We start from the raw sequence: 15,859 nt of genomic DNA, 5'->3' as shown, positions 1-15,859 counted from the left end.
TGCCCCAATACCCTCAAAGTATTAAAGCTTTTAGATTTTGCACAAACACATAAAATTCTGATAGTACTATTAGCAATCGACGCCGAAAAGGCTTTTGATAGGCTGAACTGGTCCTTTCTGAAAGCGGTACTCTCTAGATTTGGATTTGTACAAAAAACAATAGACAGAATGTTGACGTTATATTCTACACCGACTGCTCGGATTAAGCTTAATGATTCATTATCAAATACAATAACCATACATAACGGAACATGCCAGGGATGCCCTTTGTCCCCAATTTTGTTTGATCTGACCATGGAAATACTAGCTGCTAAAATAAGACAAAATTACATGATACAAGGATTAAAGGTAGGACACTACCAATATAAGATGTCACTATACACAGGCGATGTGTTATTGACTCTAACTTTACCACTAAAATCTCTTGAAGCCCTAAAAAGTGAAAGTGAACTGTATAGTGCTTTCTCACATTATAAAATAAATACTACAAAGTCTGAAATCTTGGGCATTGCAATGCCTGAAACAGAAATACGACAAATCCGTAAAAAATGTTAATTCTCTATTCAACAGACAATATAATAAAATATTTAGTAATTCGTATAGCAAGAACCACACAGGAATTATTTTTACTTAACTATCAAAAACTATTCCAGGACTTACAAACAGAATTACAAAACTGGGGTCAGAAATATTTAGCATGGCTAGGACGCATACATGCCTTCAAAATGACTCTATTACCAAATATTATTTATTTATTTCAGACTTTGCTTATCCCAATACCAGAATAATTTATATATTCCCTTCAAAACTTAACCTTTACATGTATTTGGCGCAACAAACAACCCAGGATTTCAAAATACATTATGTATAGAAATAGAGATAATGGGGGGGCTGGGGGTTCCAAATTTATCTTACTATAGAATTGCATCTCATTTAACTTGTATAATTGACTGGAGTAAACACGTAGAACATAAAAAAACGGTAAGGCTGGAGCACGCTTAGACAGATTGTGAAAGCTTGAGTGGTTTTTGCTGGTTACATAAATCTAAAATACAACTAAACTTGCAAACCCCGAGTATCATACTAGAAACATACAATACATGGGATAAAATACTTAAAGATAATAGAGATTTGTCTAGTATTCCTTCGCCACTAACACCCATTATATCTAACCCAGACCTACCATTAATACAAAAAATATCCCACACAACATTAACAAATATTCACACACTTCTTCCAGTCTATACAATTCTTAACAATGGAAAGATCCTCTCAGAATCTGAAATTAAAGAAAAACTTCCAATGCTGACACAATATTGGTACGCATACTTTCAAATATCACACTTCATCCATAGTAACCTGGATAGACAGAGATTAATTAGACCATTATTGCCTTTTCGAGACACTATGTCACTCCCCAGAAGCCTAAAAAAGAGGCCTATCTTTATCTTATAGAACACCTATTTCTCTTCATTCAAAACATTTACCTTAGTATACTAAAATCTGGAGAAAAGAACTAAACATAAAGATTTAATCTAAAGTTTGGCAAATTATATTTAGACAGATGGGAAAATCCCCCTCATCCATGAGCATTACAGAAACAAACATGAAAATATTAACCAGATGGTATCGTAACCCAAGTAGACTTCATAAGATGTACCCAAATACTAATAAATTGTGTTGGCGAGGATGTACACAGGAAGGCACATTGTTATATATTTGGTGGAGTTGCCCTTTAAATGTGAACATGTTATAGGTCAAAATCTTGATCTAGACCCTCGAATATTTTATTCAATAAACCGCCAAAGCTAAAATATCAAATTAGATTATCATTATTATATATAATGATTAGTAGTGCCAAACAACTAATCTCCAGAGAGTGGAAATCACCACAAATACCCAGAACACATGAGTGGAGACAAAATGTGTCAAAATTTTTAACACTAGAGAAATATCATTATCATCAGATGAACCAGCTTGATTTTTATCACTCCATTAAATTTTATTGGGAGGAATATGAAACCTTGTTAATTACTCAAAGATAAAGTAAGAATGACACTATAGATAGAATGATACCAAATGAAGTTACCTAAGTGCTGAAAGGGAAAAAAAAGTGGAATATTATATGCTCGTAAATATATGCCAGGTACACACTATAGCACAGATAAGAGAATTCCGATCCTTGTAAGGAAAAAAACTTTATTATTATGTCAACTCTTGAAAAAGATGTATTGAATTATAATACCTCAATGTCATATGATTTATATATGCACCTAAAAACTATATTGTAACGTTTAAACAATTGTGAACATTCTTTTTTTTTTTTTTTTTTTTTGGTTTGTTTAAATATAATTTTATGATTGCTTAAATTTGTATCATACTAAGTTCAATAAAGCTTTTTGAAAATGGAAAAAAAAATAGACAAAAGCAAGTTAAATTGTAGTGAAAACATTTTCAGCTTAATTTTGAATTGATGCAAAGAGAGCCTTTATATCAGCCTCATGGGTCTCCAGTTACCTTCTCTCTCTCTCAGTGAAATTTTGTATCCCAGAGAGCTTCATTACTTTCTAAGGAAGACATCTCTCATTTCTCTGGGATTTCCAGGTTCCTCCCCTTTTCTTAGAAAATTCAGAGCCAGATTAAGTTTGCACCCAAGTGATAAGGGGTTTATCACAGGGGTTTGCGCTCATTGGGCTTACCTCTAATATATATGCTAGAATGATTACCACAAATTCAGTTCTGGTTAACTCTTTCGAGAAACATAACAATTGCACAAAACACATCAAAAATACATTACAAAGTACTGTTATACTCATAATAACACCATGGAATAAAAATTATTTAAAAAAAATATTGTGCACAAAATTTATAAAGGCTCAAAGATATGAGATCTCAGGTGTTAGAAAAAAGTCATGCAAAGGGCTTTAACCTAGAGATACATACATATACATCTCTAAAGATGGATATTTATATATATATATATATATATATATATATATATATATATATATATATATATATATATATATATATATGTCTATATATGTGTACATAAGTATTTATATGTATATATGCATTTACAGACATATATACACATACATACATATGTACACACACATACACATATATATGCATTGGAGCCCTTTACAGTTAAGTAGATGAAAACATGTAAAATCATATTTAATACACGGTTATAGTGTGTATTTATTAAAACATATTTCACATTCCAATGTTCTGCACAAAGCATAATATGTTCTATGTATTTATAAATAAATATTCCTGTATATATCTGTATATATCTATACTTGTATATAATCATGTTTATATATATATATATATATATATATATATAGGTATAGCCACATTTTGTTATAAAAAAATAAACATCAGATGTGTGTAGAAATATGTATTTATGAATAAATAAAATATTTTCTGCTATGTGCAGAACATTGGAATGTGAAATATTTATATTTTCATGTCAGGTCAGCACAAATTAGAACATCTTATTTTTCTCCATTGACTTCTATGGGGGAATACGTGAATGCACACAAGATATTCAAACTTGGCTTTTTGCGCTTATCAGGTTAGTGCAAGAGCGAAAACAGTTTACTTTCAACACGTAATATGAGCGCAACCGGACAAGTGCAAAAAACATACTCCTAGTGCAATTAATGCAGAAGCATTAATTTGCGCTCCACTCATAATCTGGCCCTCAGTGAGTTCAGCCCCTACACTATATTTTTCTACAAACTAGAGAATGTTTGATTATCTGGCTCATATAAAGTAATGATGCTCTCTTATATATACAAAAAGTATGAGCCTAATTAGTTAAAGCTACACAGGAACTGTGAAGGCAAAATCAGAATTAGTAAAATCACAATTCAAAATACACTGCTGTATACAAAATATAATATAGAAAGTGCAAAGTTTAAATGAAATAACATTTAATCTAAAGTGTAAAGTGATATAAAATAGAAAGCTCAAAGTGTAAATGCAGCAGAACTCTCATGTCATGCAGTGCTGTTTTGCAATAGGCACATATAGAATTGCAGGGAATGCTCCTTGAGAAATAAAGCAAAATCTGCCTTTTACAAATTTCACGAGGGATCTCGCAGAGCTGGAGGATCATTTTAGATCATCTCACCTGAGCGGAGAAGTTTTGAATATCAGTTCCTAAGTATTGGGCTTTGGTTTAAAGACAGACACCTAGATTACGAGTCTTGCGTTAGCCTTAAAAAGCAGCGTTGAGAGGTCCTAACGCTGCTTTTTAACGCCCGCTGGTATTACGAGTCTTGCAGGTACAGGTGTACTGCTCACTTTTTTGGCCAGACTTGAAAATACCGCAAATCCACTTAAGTCAATTGCGTATCCTATTTTTTCAATGGGACTTGCATAGCACCGGTATTACGAGTCTTCCAAAAAGTGAGCGTTAAACCCTCTCCTGTCAAGACTGGTACCGCATTTAAAAGTCAGTAGTTAAGAGTTTTATGGTCTAACACCGTAGTATAAAACTCTTAACTAAAGTGCTAAAAAGTACACTAACACCCATAAACGACCTATTAACCCCTAAACCGAGGCCCCCCCAACATCGCAAACACTATAATAAATATTTTAACCCCTAATCTGCCAAACCGGACATCGCCGCCACTATAATAAATATATTAACCCCTAAACCGCCACACTCCCTCCTCACAAACATTAGTTAAATTTTATTAACCCCTAATCTGCTGTCCCTAACATCGCCACCACCTACATACATTTATTAACCCCTAATCTGCCAACCCCAACGTCGCCGCCACTATATTAAAGTTCTTAACCCCTAAACCTAAGTCTAAGTCTAACCCTAACCCCTCTAATTTAAATAAAATTTAAATAAATCTAAATAAAATTACTACAATTAACTAAATTATTCCTATTTAAAACTAAATACTTACCTATAAAATAAACCCCAAGGCCTAGATTTAGAGTTGGGCGGTAGCCGTCAAAACCAGCGTTAGAGGCTCCTAACGCTGGTTTTTACCGCCCTCTGGTATTTGGAGTCAGTCATTAAAGGGTCTAACGCTCACTTTTCAGCCGCGACTTTTCCATACCGCAGATCCCCTTACGTCAATTGCGTATCCTATCTTTTCAATGGGATCTTTCTAACTCTGGTATTTAGAGTCGTGGCTGAAGTGAGCGTTAGAAATCTAACGACAAAACTCCAGCCGCAGAAAAAAGTCAGTAGTTAAGAGCTTTCTGGGCTAACGCCGGTTCATAAAGCTCTTAACTACTGTGCTCTAAAGTACACTAACACCCATAAACTACCTTTGCACCCCTAAACCGAGGTCCCCCCACATCGCCGCCACTCGATTAAATTTTTTTAACCCCTAATCTGCCGACCGCCACCTACGTTATACTTATGTACCCCTAATCTGCTGCCCCTAACACCGCCGACCCCTATATTATATTTATTAACCCCTAATCTGCCCCCCACAACGTCGCCGCCAGCTACCTACACTTATTAACCCCTAATCTGCCGTCCGCACGCCGCCGCCAGCTACATTATAGCTATGTACCCCTAATCTGCTGCCCCTAACACCGCCGACCCTATATTATATTTATTAACCCCTAATCTGCCCCCCACAATGTCGCCTCCACCTGCCTACACTTATTAACCCCTAATCTGCTGAGCGGACCGCACCGCTACTATAATAAAGTTATTAACCCCTAATCCGCCTCACTCCCGCCTCAATAGCCCTATAATAAATAGTATTAACCCCTAATCTGCCCTCCCTAACATCGCCGACACCTAACTTCAAGTATTAACCCCTAATCTAAGGATCGGAGCTCACCGCTACTCTAATAAATTTTTTAACCCCTAAAGCTAATTTTAACCCTAACACCCCCCAAAGTTAAATATAATTTTATTCTACCGAAATAAATTAACTCTTATTAAATAAATATTTCCTATTTAAATCTAAATACTTACCTGTAAAATAAACCCTAATATAGCTACAATATAAATTATAATTATATTATAGCTATTTTAGGATTAATATTTATTTTACAGGCAACTTTGTATTTATTTTAACCAGGTACAATAGCTATTAAATAGTTAAGAACTATTTAATAGCTAAAATAGTTAAAATAATTACAAAATTACCTGTAAAATAAATCCTAACCTAAGTTACAATTAAACCTAACACTACACTATCAATAAATTATTTAAATAAAATATCTACAAATAAATACAATGAAATAAACTAACTAAAGTACAAAAAATAAAAAAGAACTAAGTTACAAAAAATAAAAAAATATTTACAAACATTAGAAAAATATTACAACAATTTTAAACTAATTACACCTACTCTAAGCCCCCTAATAAAATAACAAAGCCCCCCAAAATAAAAAAATGCCCTACCCTATTCTAACTTACAAAAGTTCAAAGCTCTTTTACCTTACCAGCCCTGAACAGGGCCCTTTGCGGGGCATGCCCCAAAGAATTCAGCTCTTTTGCCTGTAAAAAAAACACATACAATACCCCCCCCCCAACATTACAACCCACCACCCACATACCCCTAATCTAACCCAAACCCCCCTTAAATAAACCTAACACTAAGCCCCTGAAGATCTTCCTACCTTATCTTCACCATACCAGGTTCACCGATCGGTCCTCGGAAGTGTTGATCCAAGCCCAAGCGGGGGGCTGAAGAGTGACGTCCATCCTCGGGCTGAAGTCTGGATCCAAGCGGCGGCTGAAGAAATCCATCATCGGGCTGAAGTCGGAAGTCCATCATCGGGATGAAGTCTTCTATCAAGCCGCATCTTCAATCTTCTTTCTTCTGGAGCGGAGCGGAGCCATCTTCTTCCAAGCCGACGCAGAACATCCTCTTCAAGCGACGCCTACTCGCCGAATGACGGTTCCTTTAAATGACGTCATCCAAGATGGCGTCACTCGAATTCCGATTGGCTGATAGGATTCTATCAGCCAATCGGAATTAAGGTAGGAATATTCTGATTGGCTGATGGAATCAGCCAATCAGAATCAAGTTCAATCCGATTGGCTGATCCAATCAGCCAATCAGATTGAGCTCGCATTCTATTGGCTGTTCCGATTGTTATTAAATAGTTATTAACTATTTAATAGCTACCTAGTTAAAATAAAGACAAATTTACCTGTAAAATAAAACCTAACCTAAGTTACAATAACACCTAACACTACACTACAATTAAATGAATTCCCTAAATTAACTACAATTAAATAAAATTATCTAAAGTACGGAAAAAAAACACTAAATTACAGAAAATAATAAAATAATTACAAGTTTTTTAAACTAATTACACCTAATCTAATTCCCCTAATAAAATAAAAAAGCCCCCCAAAATAATAAAAAGCCCTACCCTATACTAAATTAGAAATAGCCCTTAAAAGGACCTTTTGCGGGGCATTGCCCCAAAGTAATCAGCTCTTTTACCTTTAAAGAAAAGTACAATACCCCCCCAACATTAAAACCCACCACCCACACACCCAACCCTACTCTAAAACCCAACCAATCCCCCCTTAATAAAACCTAACACTAACCCCTTGAAGATCACCCTACCTTGAGAAGTCTTCACCCAACCGGTCCGAAGTCCTCAACGAAGCCGGGCTAAGTGGTCCTCCAGACGGGCAGAAGTCTTCATCCAAGCCGGGAAAAAGAGGTCCTCCAGACGGGCAGAAGTCTTCATCCAGACGGCATCTTCTATCTTCATCCATCTGGCGCGGAGCGGGTCCATCTTCAAGACATTCGACGCGGAGCATCCTTCCTGGCCGACGACTACCCGACGAATGAAGGTTCCTTTAAGTGATGTCATCCAAGATGGCGTCCCTTCAATTCCGATTAGCTGATAGAATTCTATCAGCCAACCGGAATTAAGGTAGGGAAAATAATATTAGGGGTGTTTAGACTCGAGGTTCATGTTAGGGTGTTAGGTGTAGACATAAAAAGTATTTCCCCATAGGAATCAATGGGGCTGCGTTAGGAGCTTTACGCTGCTTTTTTGCAGGTGTTAGGTTTTTTTTCAGCCAGCTCTCCCCCATTGATTCTTATGGGGAAATCGTGTACGAGCACGTTTAGCCAGCTCACCGCTACTGTAAGCAGTGCTGGTATTGAGGTGAGATGTGGAGCAAAATTTTGCTCTCCGCTCACTTTTCTGCGGATAACGCCGGGTTTGTAAAAACCTGTAATACCAGCGCTGTCTGTAGGTGAGCGGTGAGCATAAACTGCTCATTAGCACCGCACCCCTGTTAATGCAAAACTCGTAATCTAGGTGAGAGATAATATAGATTAGCATGTGTGTATACAGGAAGGGATAAAAAGGGATGTCATATTTCCCTGCAAGCTCAACCCATTTTGATGGGTTGTGGTTTCAAAGAACAAAACAGCTATTTCAAATACAATTATACATTGTTAAATATTATTATGGAATTATCATTTAGATACACACACATACGCACGCACACACACACACACACACACACACACACACACACACACATATATATATATATATATATATATATACTGTATATATATATATTGTTACTTTAAAAAAAGTTATTGAAAAAGTAAAATAGTGAAAAATATACCATAGATATATATTGTATTGGGTATTGAAAAGAATCACCCCCTTGAAAATAATCACATTTTGTTGCTTTGCAGCCTGAAATAAAGACAAAGTTTTTGTTTATCCAGTTGTATTTACTGTATAAGTGCAACTTATAACATCCAAGTGAAAGCTATAACACCAACATGTCAGACAAAAATAAAGACAATTCAAAAACAGAATCACTCAGTTGTAAAAAGGATCACCCCCTTGTGTCAGTATTTTGTTGAATCACCATTTGCTTTAATTACAGCCTTTAGTCTGTTGGGATATGTCACTACTAACTTTGCACATATAAACTGTGCAATATTTGCCCACTCTTCTTTGCAGAACTGCTCCAGTTCTGTTACATTTGATGGTAAAGGTTTGTGGACTGCAGTCTTCAAGTCATGCCACAGATATTCAATGGAGTTTAAGTCTGGGCTCTGACTAGGCCATGCAAGGACATTCACCTTTGTGGTAATTTTCGCAGTGTGCTTTGGGTCATTGTCATGTTGGAAGGTAAACCTTCTTCCTGACAAAGGGCAGCAGAGTTTCCTCAAGAATTTGACAATATTTTGCCCCATCCATTATTCCTTCTATCCTGACAAGTGCTCCAGTGCCTGCAGCAGAGAAACACGCCCATAAAAGGATATTACCACCTCAATGCTTTACTGTAGTTATGGTTTTATTTGGATGGTGAGCTGTATTGAATTTCCTCCAGACATATCATTTGGTGTTGAGGCCAAATAATTCAATTTTAGTCTCATCTGACCCTAACACCTTTTTCCATGTGGCCTCAGAATCTCCTAGGTGCTTTATGGCAAATTTCAGTGTGGCCTGTCTTGAGGAGTGGCTTGTTTCTTGCAACCCTCCCATACAAGCCCCATTTGTGAAGAATTTGTCACATGCACACAATGACCACTCTTAGTCATAAATTCCTGCAACTACTTCAGAGTTGCTGTGGGCCTCTTGGTAGCCTCTCTGACCAGTTTCCTCCTGGCTCATTCGTTCAGTTTGGAGCAACGTCCTGATCCAGAGAGGGTTTGTGTTTTACCAAATACCTTCCACTTCTTAATAATAGACTTAACTGTGTTTCTAGGCATTGATAAAGCCTTTCATATCTTCTTGTATCCATCTCCTGACTTGTGCCTGTCCACAACTTTATCCCAGAGATGCAATCAGCCAATAGGATTGAAGTTCAATCCTATTGGCTGATCCAATAAGCCAATAGGATTTTTCCTACCTTAATTCCGATTGGCTGATAGAATCATATCAGCCAATCGGAATTCAAGGGACGCCATCTTGGATGACGTCATTTAAAGGAACCGTCATTCGTCGGGTAGTCATCGGTCTGGATGGATGCTCCGCATCGGATGTCTTCAAGATGGAGCCGCTCCTCGTCGGATGGATGAAGATAGAAGATGCCGCCTGGATGAAGACTTCTGCCTGTCTGGAGGTCCACTTCTGCCCGGATTGGATGAAGACTTCTGCCCCTCTGGAGGAGCACTTCTGCCTGGTTGGATGAAGACGTCTCAAGGTAGGGTGATCTTTAAGGGGGTAGTGTTAGGTTTTATTAAGGGGGGATTGGGTGGGTTTTAGAGTAGGGTTGGGTGTGTGGGTGATGGGATGTAATGTTGAGGGGTATTGTATTTTTTTTTACAGGTAAAAGAGCTGATTACTTTGGGGCAATGCCCCGCAAAAAGTCCTTTTAAGGGCTATTTGTAATTTAGTATAGGGTAAGGATTTTTATTATTTTGGGGGGCTTTTTTATTTTATTAGGGGGATTAGATTAGGTGTAATTAGTTTAAAATTCTTGTAATTATTTTTTTTTTTTGTATTTTAGTGGGGGGGGGTTTCGCACTTTAGTTTATTTAATTTAATTGTATTTAATTGTAGTTAGTTTAGGTAATTAATTTAGTGTTAATTAGGTGCAATTGTAACTTAGGTTAGGGTTTATTTTACAGGTACATTTGTCTTTATTTTAATTAGGTAGTTATTAAATAGTTAATAACTATTTAATAACTATTGTACCTAGTTAAAATAAATACAAAGTTGCCTGTAAAATAAAAATAAATCCTAAGATAGCTACAATGTAACTATTAGTTATATTGTAGCTATCTTAGGGTTTATTTTACAGGTAAGTATTTAGTTTTAAATAGGAATAATTCATTTAATTGTAGTAATTTTATTTAGATTATTTTAAATTATATTTAAGTTAGGGGGGAGTTAGGGTTAGACTTAGGTTTAGGGGTTAATATATTTATTATAGTGGCGGCGACGTTGGGGGTGGCAGATTAGGGGTTAATAAGTGTAGGTAGGTGGTGGCGACGTTGGGGCGACAGATTAGGGGTTAAAAATATAATGTAGGGTTCGGCGATGTTGGGGGCAGCAGATTAGGGGTTCATAAGTTTAATGTAGGTGGTGGCGGTGTCCGGAGCGGCCGATTAGGGGTTAATAATATAATGCAGGTGTCGGCGATGTCTGGGGCGGCAGATTAGGGGTTAATAAGTGTAAGATTAGGGGTGTTTAGACTCAGGGTTCATGTTAGGGTGTTAGTTGTAGACATAAATTTACTTTCCCCATAGGAATCAATGGGACTGCGTTAGGAGCTGAACGCTGCTTTTTTGCAGGTGTTAGGTTTTTTTTCAGCAGATTCTGCCCCATTGATTCCTATGGGGAAATCGTGTACGAGCACGTTTAGCCAGCTCACCACTACCGTAAGCAGCGCTGGTATTACAGTGAGATGTGGAGCTAAATTTTGATATCCGCTCACTTTTTAGAGGCTAAAACTGGGTTGAAAAAAACCTGTAATACCAGCGTTGTCTTAGATGAGCGGTGAGCTGAAACTGCTCGTTAGCACCGCACCCCTGTTACCGCAAAACTCGTAATCTCGCTGATAGTGACTTAACAAACTACAATGCATATATACACTTGGCGATGAAGTAATTCTATTAACGCTGATTAACTTTGTCTAATATACATCTATCAATCCATCTTTGCTACTAAAGCTTGCTCAGGAAAATACAGGTAACTACTAGTGACCCATGTTAAGCATAACACATCATTCCCTTAACTGGATCACGGACTCTACAGTGAGGCAATATTATCTAACAGCTGTTTGCCCATACTGCGGTGAACTATCAACTAGCTGTATGCTCTATACAAAAAATAGTAGTGCTAAAACTCAAACTAAGCTGGTATCACTCATTCTGCTAATACCCTGACATTCTACCACTACATAGAGCCTAAGTAGAACTACCCATCAGACATGCTAATAAATTTCAGTACATACTCTAGAAAATATTATACATTACTAATATGCGCCAAACGTAATAACCACAGAGTAATGTGTTTACAAATACTTGGTTGATATGTAGTGAATGTAGTCCAGCGCTAGATTAGCACGGGTAGAGTATTTAGTTAAATTCTATAATTCGAATATATTGTATTTTGTGATTGGATAAATGTTTAATGTATGTACTGCAATGTTGTTATTATATATTTATTGTAGGTAATCCTAAGTATTTATCAACATTCAGTTAATAAAAAGATATAAACAGGTATATACAACTGATATATATAAACTTGTTGTCTAATGTGAACTTCTTATCTATATATATAAAAACTAATAAAACATTTGTATAATTAGACAGAAATTTAATAACTTGTTAAAAGCATACATAAAATAAAAAGGGACGTCTCCCTTATAACATCGATTTCATCAGAGAAAACAATTGAATAACTGTAGTATATATTTCAGCTATTTGATAATCAGGTACCTGTTATATAGTGTAACAAATGATAATGTCCAGAAATTGGATTAAAAAAACTTAAAGATCCAAACGAGATGACCTCCCCGCTATTGTGGCGGGTGTGTGTTACCGGTCCGTTAGTGAGAGACTGGTATTTAAAAATATGTCATGTGACTTTTCCTACGTCACGTCACACTTGTGATCGTAGCTGTTTCAATATAGTTGTAATGTGACCAGTGATCCTTGATATTCTGTCAAGTGCTTATTATGTTGCAATTTTTTTAAACTTTAATCTGTATGTGTATCAGAAGGTGTATTCCCCTATTCCGTGTGTAATTAGGGAGTCTTGGGGGAGATTGCAACTTACGCTGGTCTCTTAGCACACCTGATTTCTCTTTTAGTGTGGTCTTTGCGGTCACATTCAGTGACTTGGATGTTAAACTTTGCGGTCACGTGCAGTGACTATAATGCAATCCTCGCAGTGTGGACTTGGCGGTCACTTGTAGTGGTGGGAATTGAACTTGTGACCTTTAGGGTAAGAGATGGAGATCTTAACCATTAGGCTATGTGTATCTCACTTTCTGTGTTAGCTTAGTGGACTTGGCGGTCACTTGTAGTGACTGTAATGAGGTCTTTGCGGTCACGGAGGTGACTAGTGGTGGGGTCTTTGCGGTCACAAGTGGTGACTAGGAGTAGAATCTTTAGCGGACATCAGTGATGTTATACAGCAAGGTCTTTGCAGTCACAGATTGTGACTTGCATGTATTAACTTGCGGTTGTATCTTTGCGGTCACAGATTGTGACTTAAAAGTGGTCTTTGCGGTCACTAACAGTGGTGACTTAGAGGAAATCTTTGCGGTCACTAGTAGTGACTAACAGAATGATCTGTATCGTTGGAGATCAAAGTAAAACTTGGCAATCTCTCTGGGCAACTTAGTAGAGCTGATTAGAAACAAATGCAGGTTGTAACAACGTCCAGCTGCAATGTTGCAGGAGGTAATCAGCAAAGGAAGTCTTGTAGTAGTTTTCTTTCCTTTCTTGGCAATTATAACAGCAATCAAAATAAAAACATAAAGTGCAGAGTGACAACAGTGTCAAGGTCAACGCGTTTCGCCCTTAGGCTTTATCAAGACATCTTGATAACGCGTTTCGCCCTTAGGCTTTATCAAGACATCTTGATAAAGCCTAAGGGCGAAACGCGTTGACCTTGACACTGTTGTCACTCTGCACTTTATGTTTTTATTTTGATTGCTGTTATAATTGCCAAGAAAGGAAAGAAAACTACTACAAGACTTCCTTTGCTGATTACCTCCTGCAACATTGCAGCTGGACGTTGTTACAACCTGCATTTGTTTCTAATCAGCTCTACTAAGTTGCCCAGAGAGATTGCCAAGTTTTACTTTGATCTCCAACGATACAGATCATTCTGTTAGTCACTACTAGTGACCGCAAAGATTTCCTCTAAGTCACCACTGTTAGTGACCGCAAAGACCACTTTTAAGTCACAATCTGTGACCGCAAAGATACAACCGCAAGTTAATACATGCAAGTCACAATCTGTGACTGCAAAGACCTTGCTGTATAACATCACTGATGTCCGCTAAAGATTCTACTCCTAGTCACCACTTGTGACCGCAAAGACCCCACCACTAGTCACCTCCGTGACCGCAAAGACCTCATTACAGTCACTACAAGTGACCGCCAAGTCCACTAAGCTAACACAGAAAGTGAGATACACATAGCCTAATGGTTAAGATCTCCATCTCTTACCCTAAAGGTCACAAGTTCAATTCCCACCACTACAAGTGACCGCCAAGTCCACACTGCGAGGATTGCATTATAGTCACTGCACGTGACCGCAAAGTTTAACATCCAAGTCACTGAATGTGACCGCAAAGACCACACTAAAAGAGAAATCAGGTGTGCCAAGAGACCAGCGTAAGTTGCAATCTCCCCCAAGACTCCCTAATTACACACGGAATAGGGGAATACACCTTCTGATACACATACAGATTAAAGTTTAAAAAAATTGCAACATAATAAGCACTTGACAGAATATCAAGGATCACTGGTCACATTACAACTATATTGAAACAGCTACGATCACAAGTGTGACGTGACGTAGGAAAAGTCACATGACATATTTTTAAATACCAGTCTCTCACTAACGGACCGGTAACACACACCCGCCACAATAGCGGGGAGGTCATCTCGTTTGGATCTTTAAGTTTTTTTAATCCAATTTCTGGACATTATCATTTGTTACACTATATAACAGGTACCTGATTATCAAATAGCTGAAATATATACTACAGTTATTCAATTGTTTTCTCTGATGAAATCGATGTTATAAGGGAGACGTCCCTTTTTATTTTATGTATGCTTTTAACAAGTTATTAAATTTCTGTCTAATTATACAAATGTTTTATTAGTTTTTATATATATAGATAAGAAGTTCACATTAGACAACAAGTTTATATATATCAGTTGTATATACCTGTTTATATCTTTTTATTAACTGAATGTTGATAAATACTTAGGATTACCTACAATAAATATATAATAACAACATTGCAGTACATACATTAAACATTTATCCAATCACAAAATACAATATATTCGAATTATAGAATTTAACTAAATACTCTACCCGTGCTAATCTAGCGCTGGACTACATTCACTACATATCAACCACTGTTTTCTTAGAGGGGAATACATTAGTCTAGCAGGGTCAATTCTCCAGCGCCTCATCTTTCTCACTACCAGTTTACAAATACTTGGTCCAACAAGAAATTCCATATACAGCAAAGGGTCACCTGCACTACCACATTCATTGTATATCTGCTTCATTGTCCTTGTGGCAGGTTTTATGTGGGGAAGACCCAGGATTACCTTAGGACAAGAATGGCGAACCACCAATTGGCAATACATAAGGCCATCAAAGTAGGCAATTCCGATCAACCGGTGGCTAGGCATTTTTGCACTAATAGGCAAGGGGTTTCTGATTTGAGGTACATCATTATAGATCATATTCTGAGATGTACCAGGGGAGGAGACAGGGCCAATTGCCTACTACAAAGGGAGTCCCAGTGGATCTTTAACTTGGATATTATGTATCCAAAGGGACTGAATGTACATTTGGATTACCAATGCTTTTTGTAGTAGTATGTTTGGGATTGGTGTAGATTCATTGATAGTATTTACAGGGCCATGGAAGCATATTCAGGAATGTATGGTTGGCAATATACCATTAGGACTCCTAGGGGAGTTAGTACATTGATATGGTTATTACGTTTGGCGCATCTTAGTAATGTATAATATGTTCTAGAGGATGTACTGAAATTATTAGCAAGTCTGATGGTTAGTTCTACTTAAGCTCTATATAGTGGTAGAATGTCACGGTATTAGCAGAATGAGTGATACCAGCTTAGTTTGAGTTTTAGCACTACTATTTTTTGTATAGAGCATGCAGCTAGTTGATAGTGCACTGCATTATGGGC

The 15,859-nt window shown here is 37.1% G+C and overlaps 1 protein-coding gene across 1 annotated transcript in view; it reads right to left on the bottom strand.

Annotated features, from left to right (window-relative positions):
- Positions 1-15,335, bottom strand: part of ADGRG7 (adhesion G protein-coupled receptor G7) — a 170,824-nt gene extending 155,489 nt beyond the window's left edge. Inside the window, exon 1 of the mRNA XM_053705210.1 lies at positions 15,137-15,335. Within this exon, the coding sequence (XP_053561185.1) occupies positions 15,137-15,335 (199 nt within the window). The remainder of the gene's footprint in view (positions 1-15,136) is intronic.
- Positions 15,336-15,859: the final 524 nt, after the last annotated feature.

The sequence above is a fragment of the Bombina bombina genome, chromosome 3 (assembly GCF_027579735.1).
Source record: "Bombina bombina isolate aBomBom1 chromosome 3, aBomBom1.pri, whole genome shotgun sequence".
In the NCBI taxonomy this organism is placed as follows: domain Eukaryota; kingdom Metazoa; phylum Chordata; class Amphibia; order Anura; family Bombinatoridae; genus Bombina; species Bombina bombina.
The sequence above is the reverse complement of the archived record's forward strand: the minus strand, read 5'-3'. Positions and strand labels throughout refer to the sequence as shown.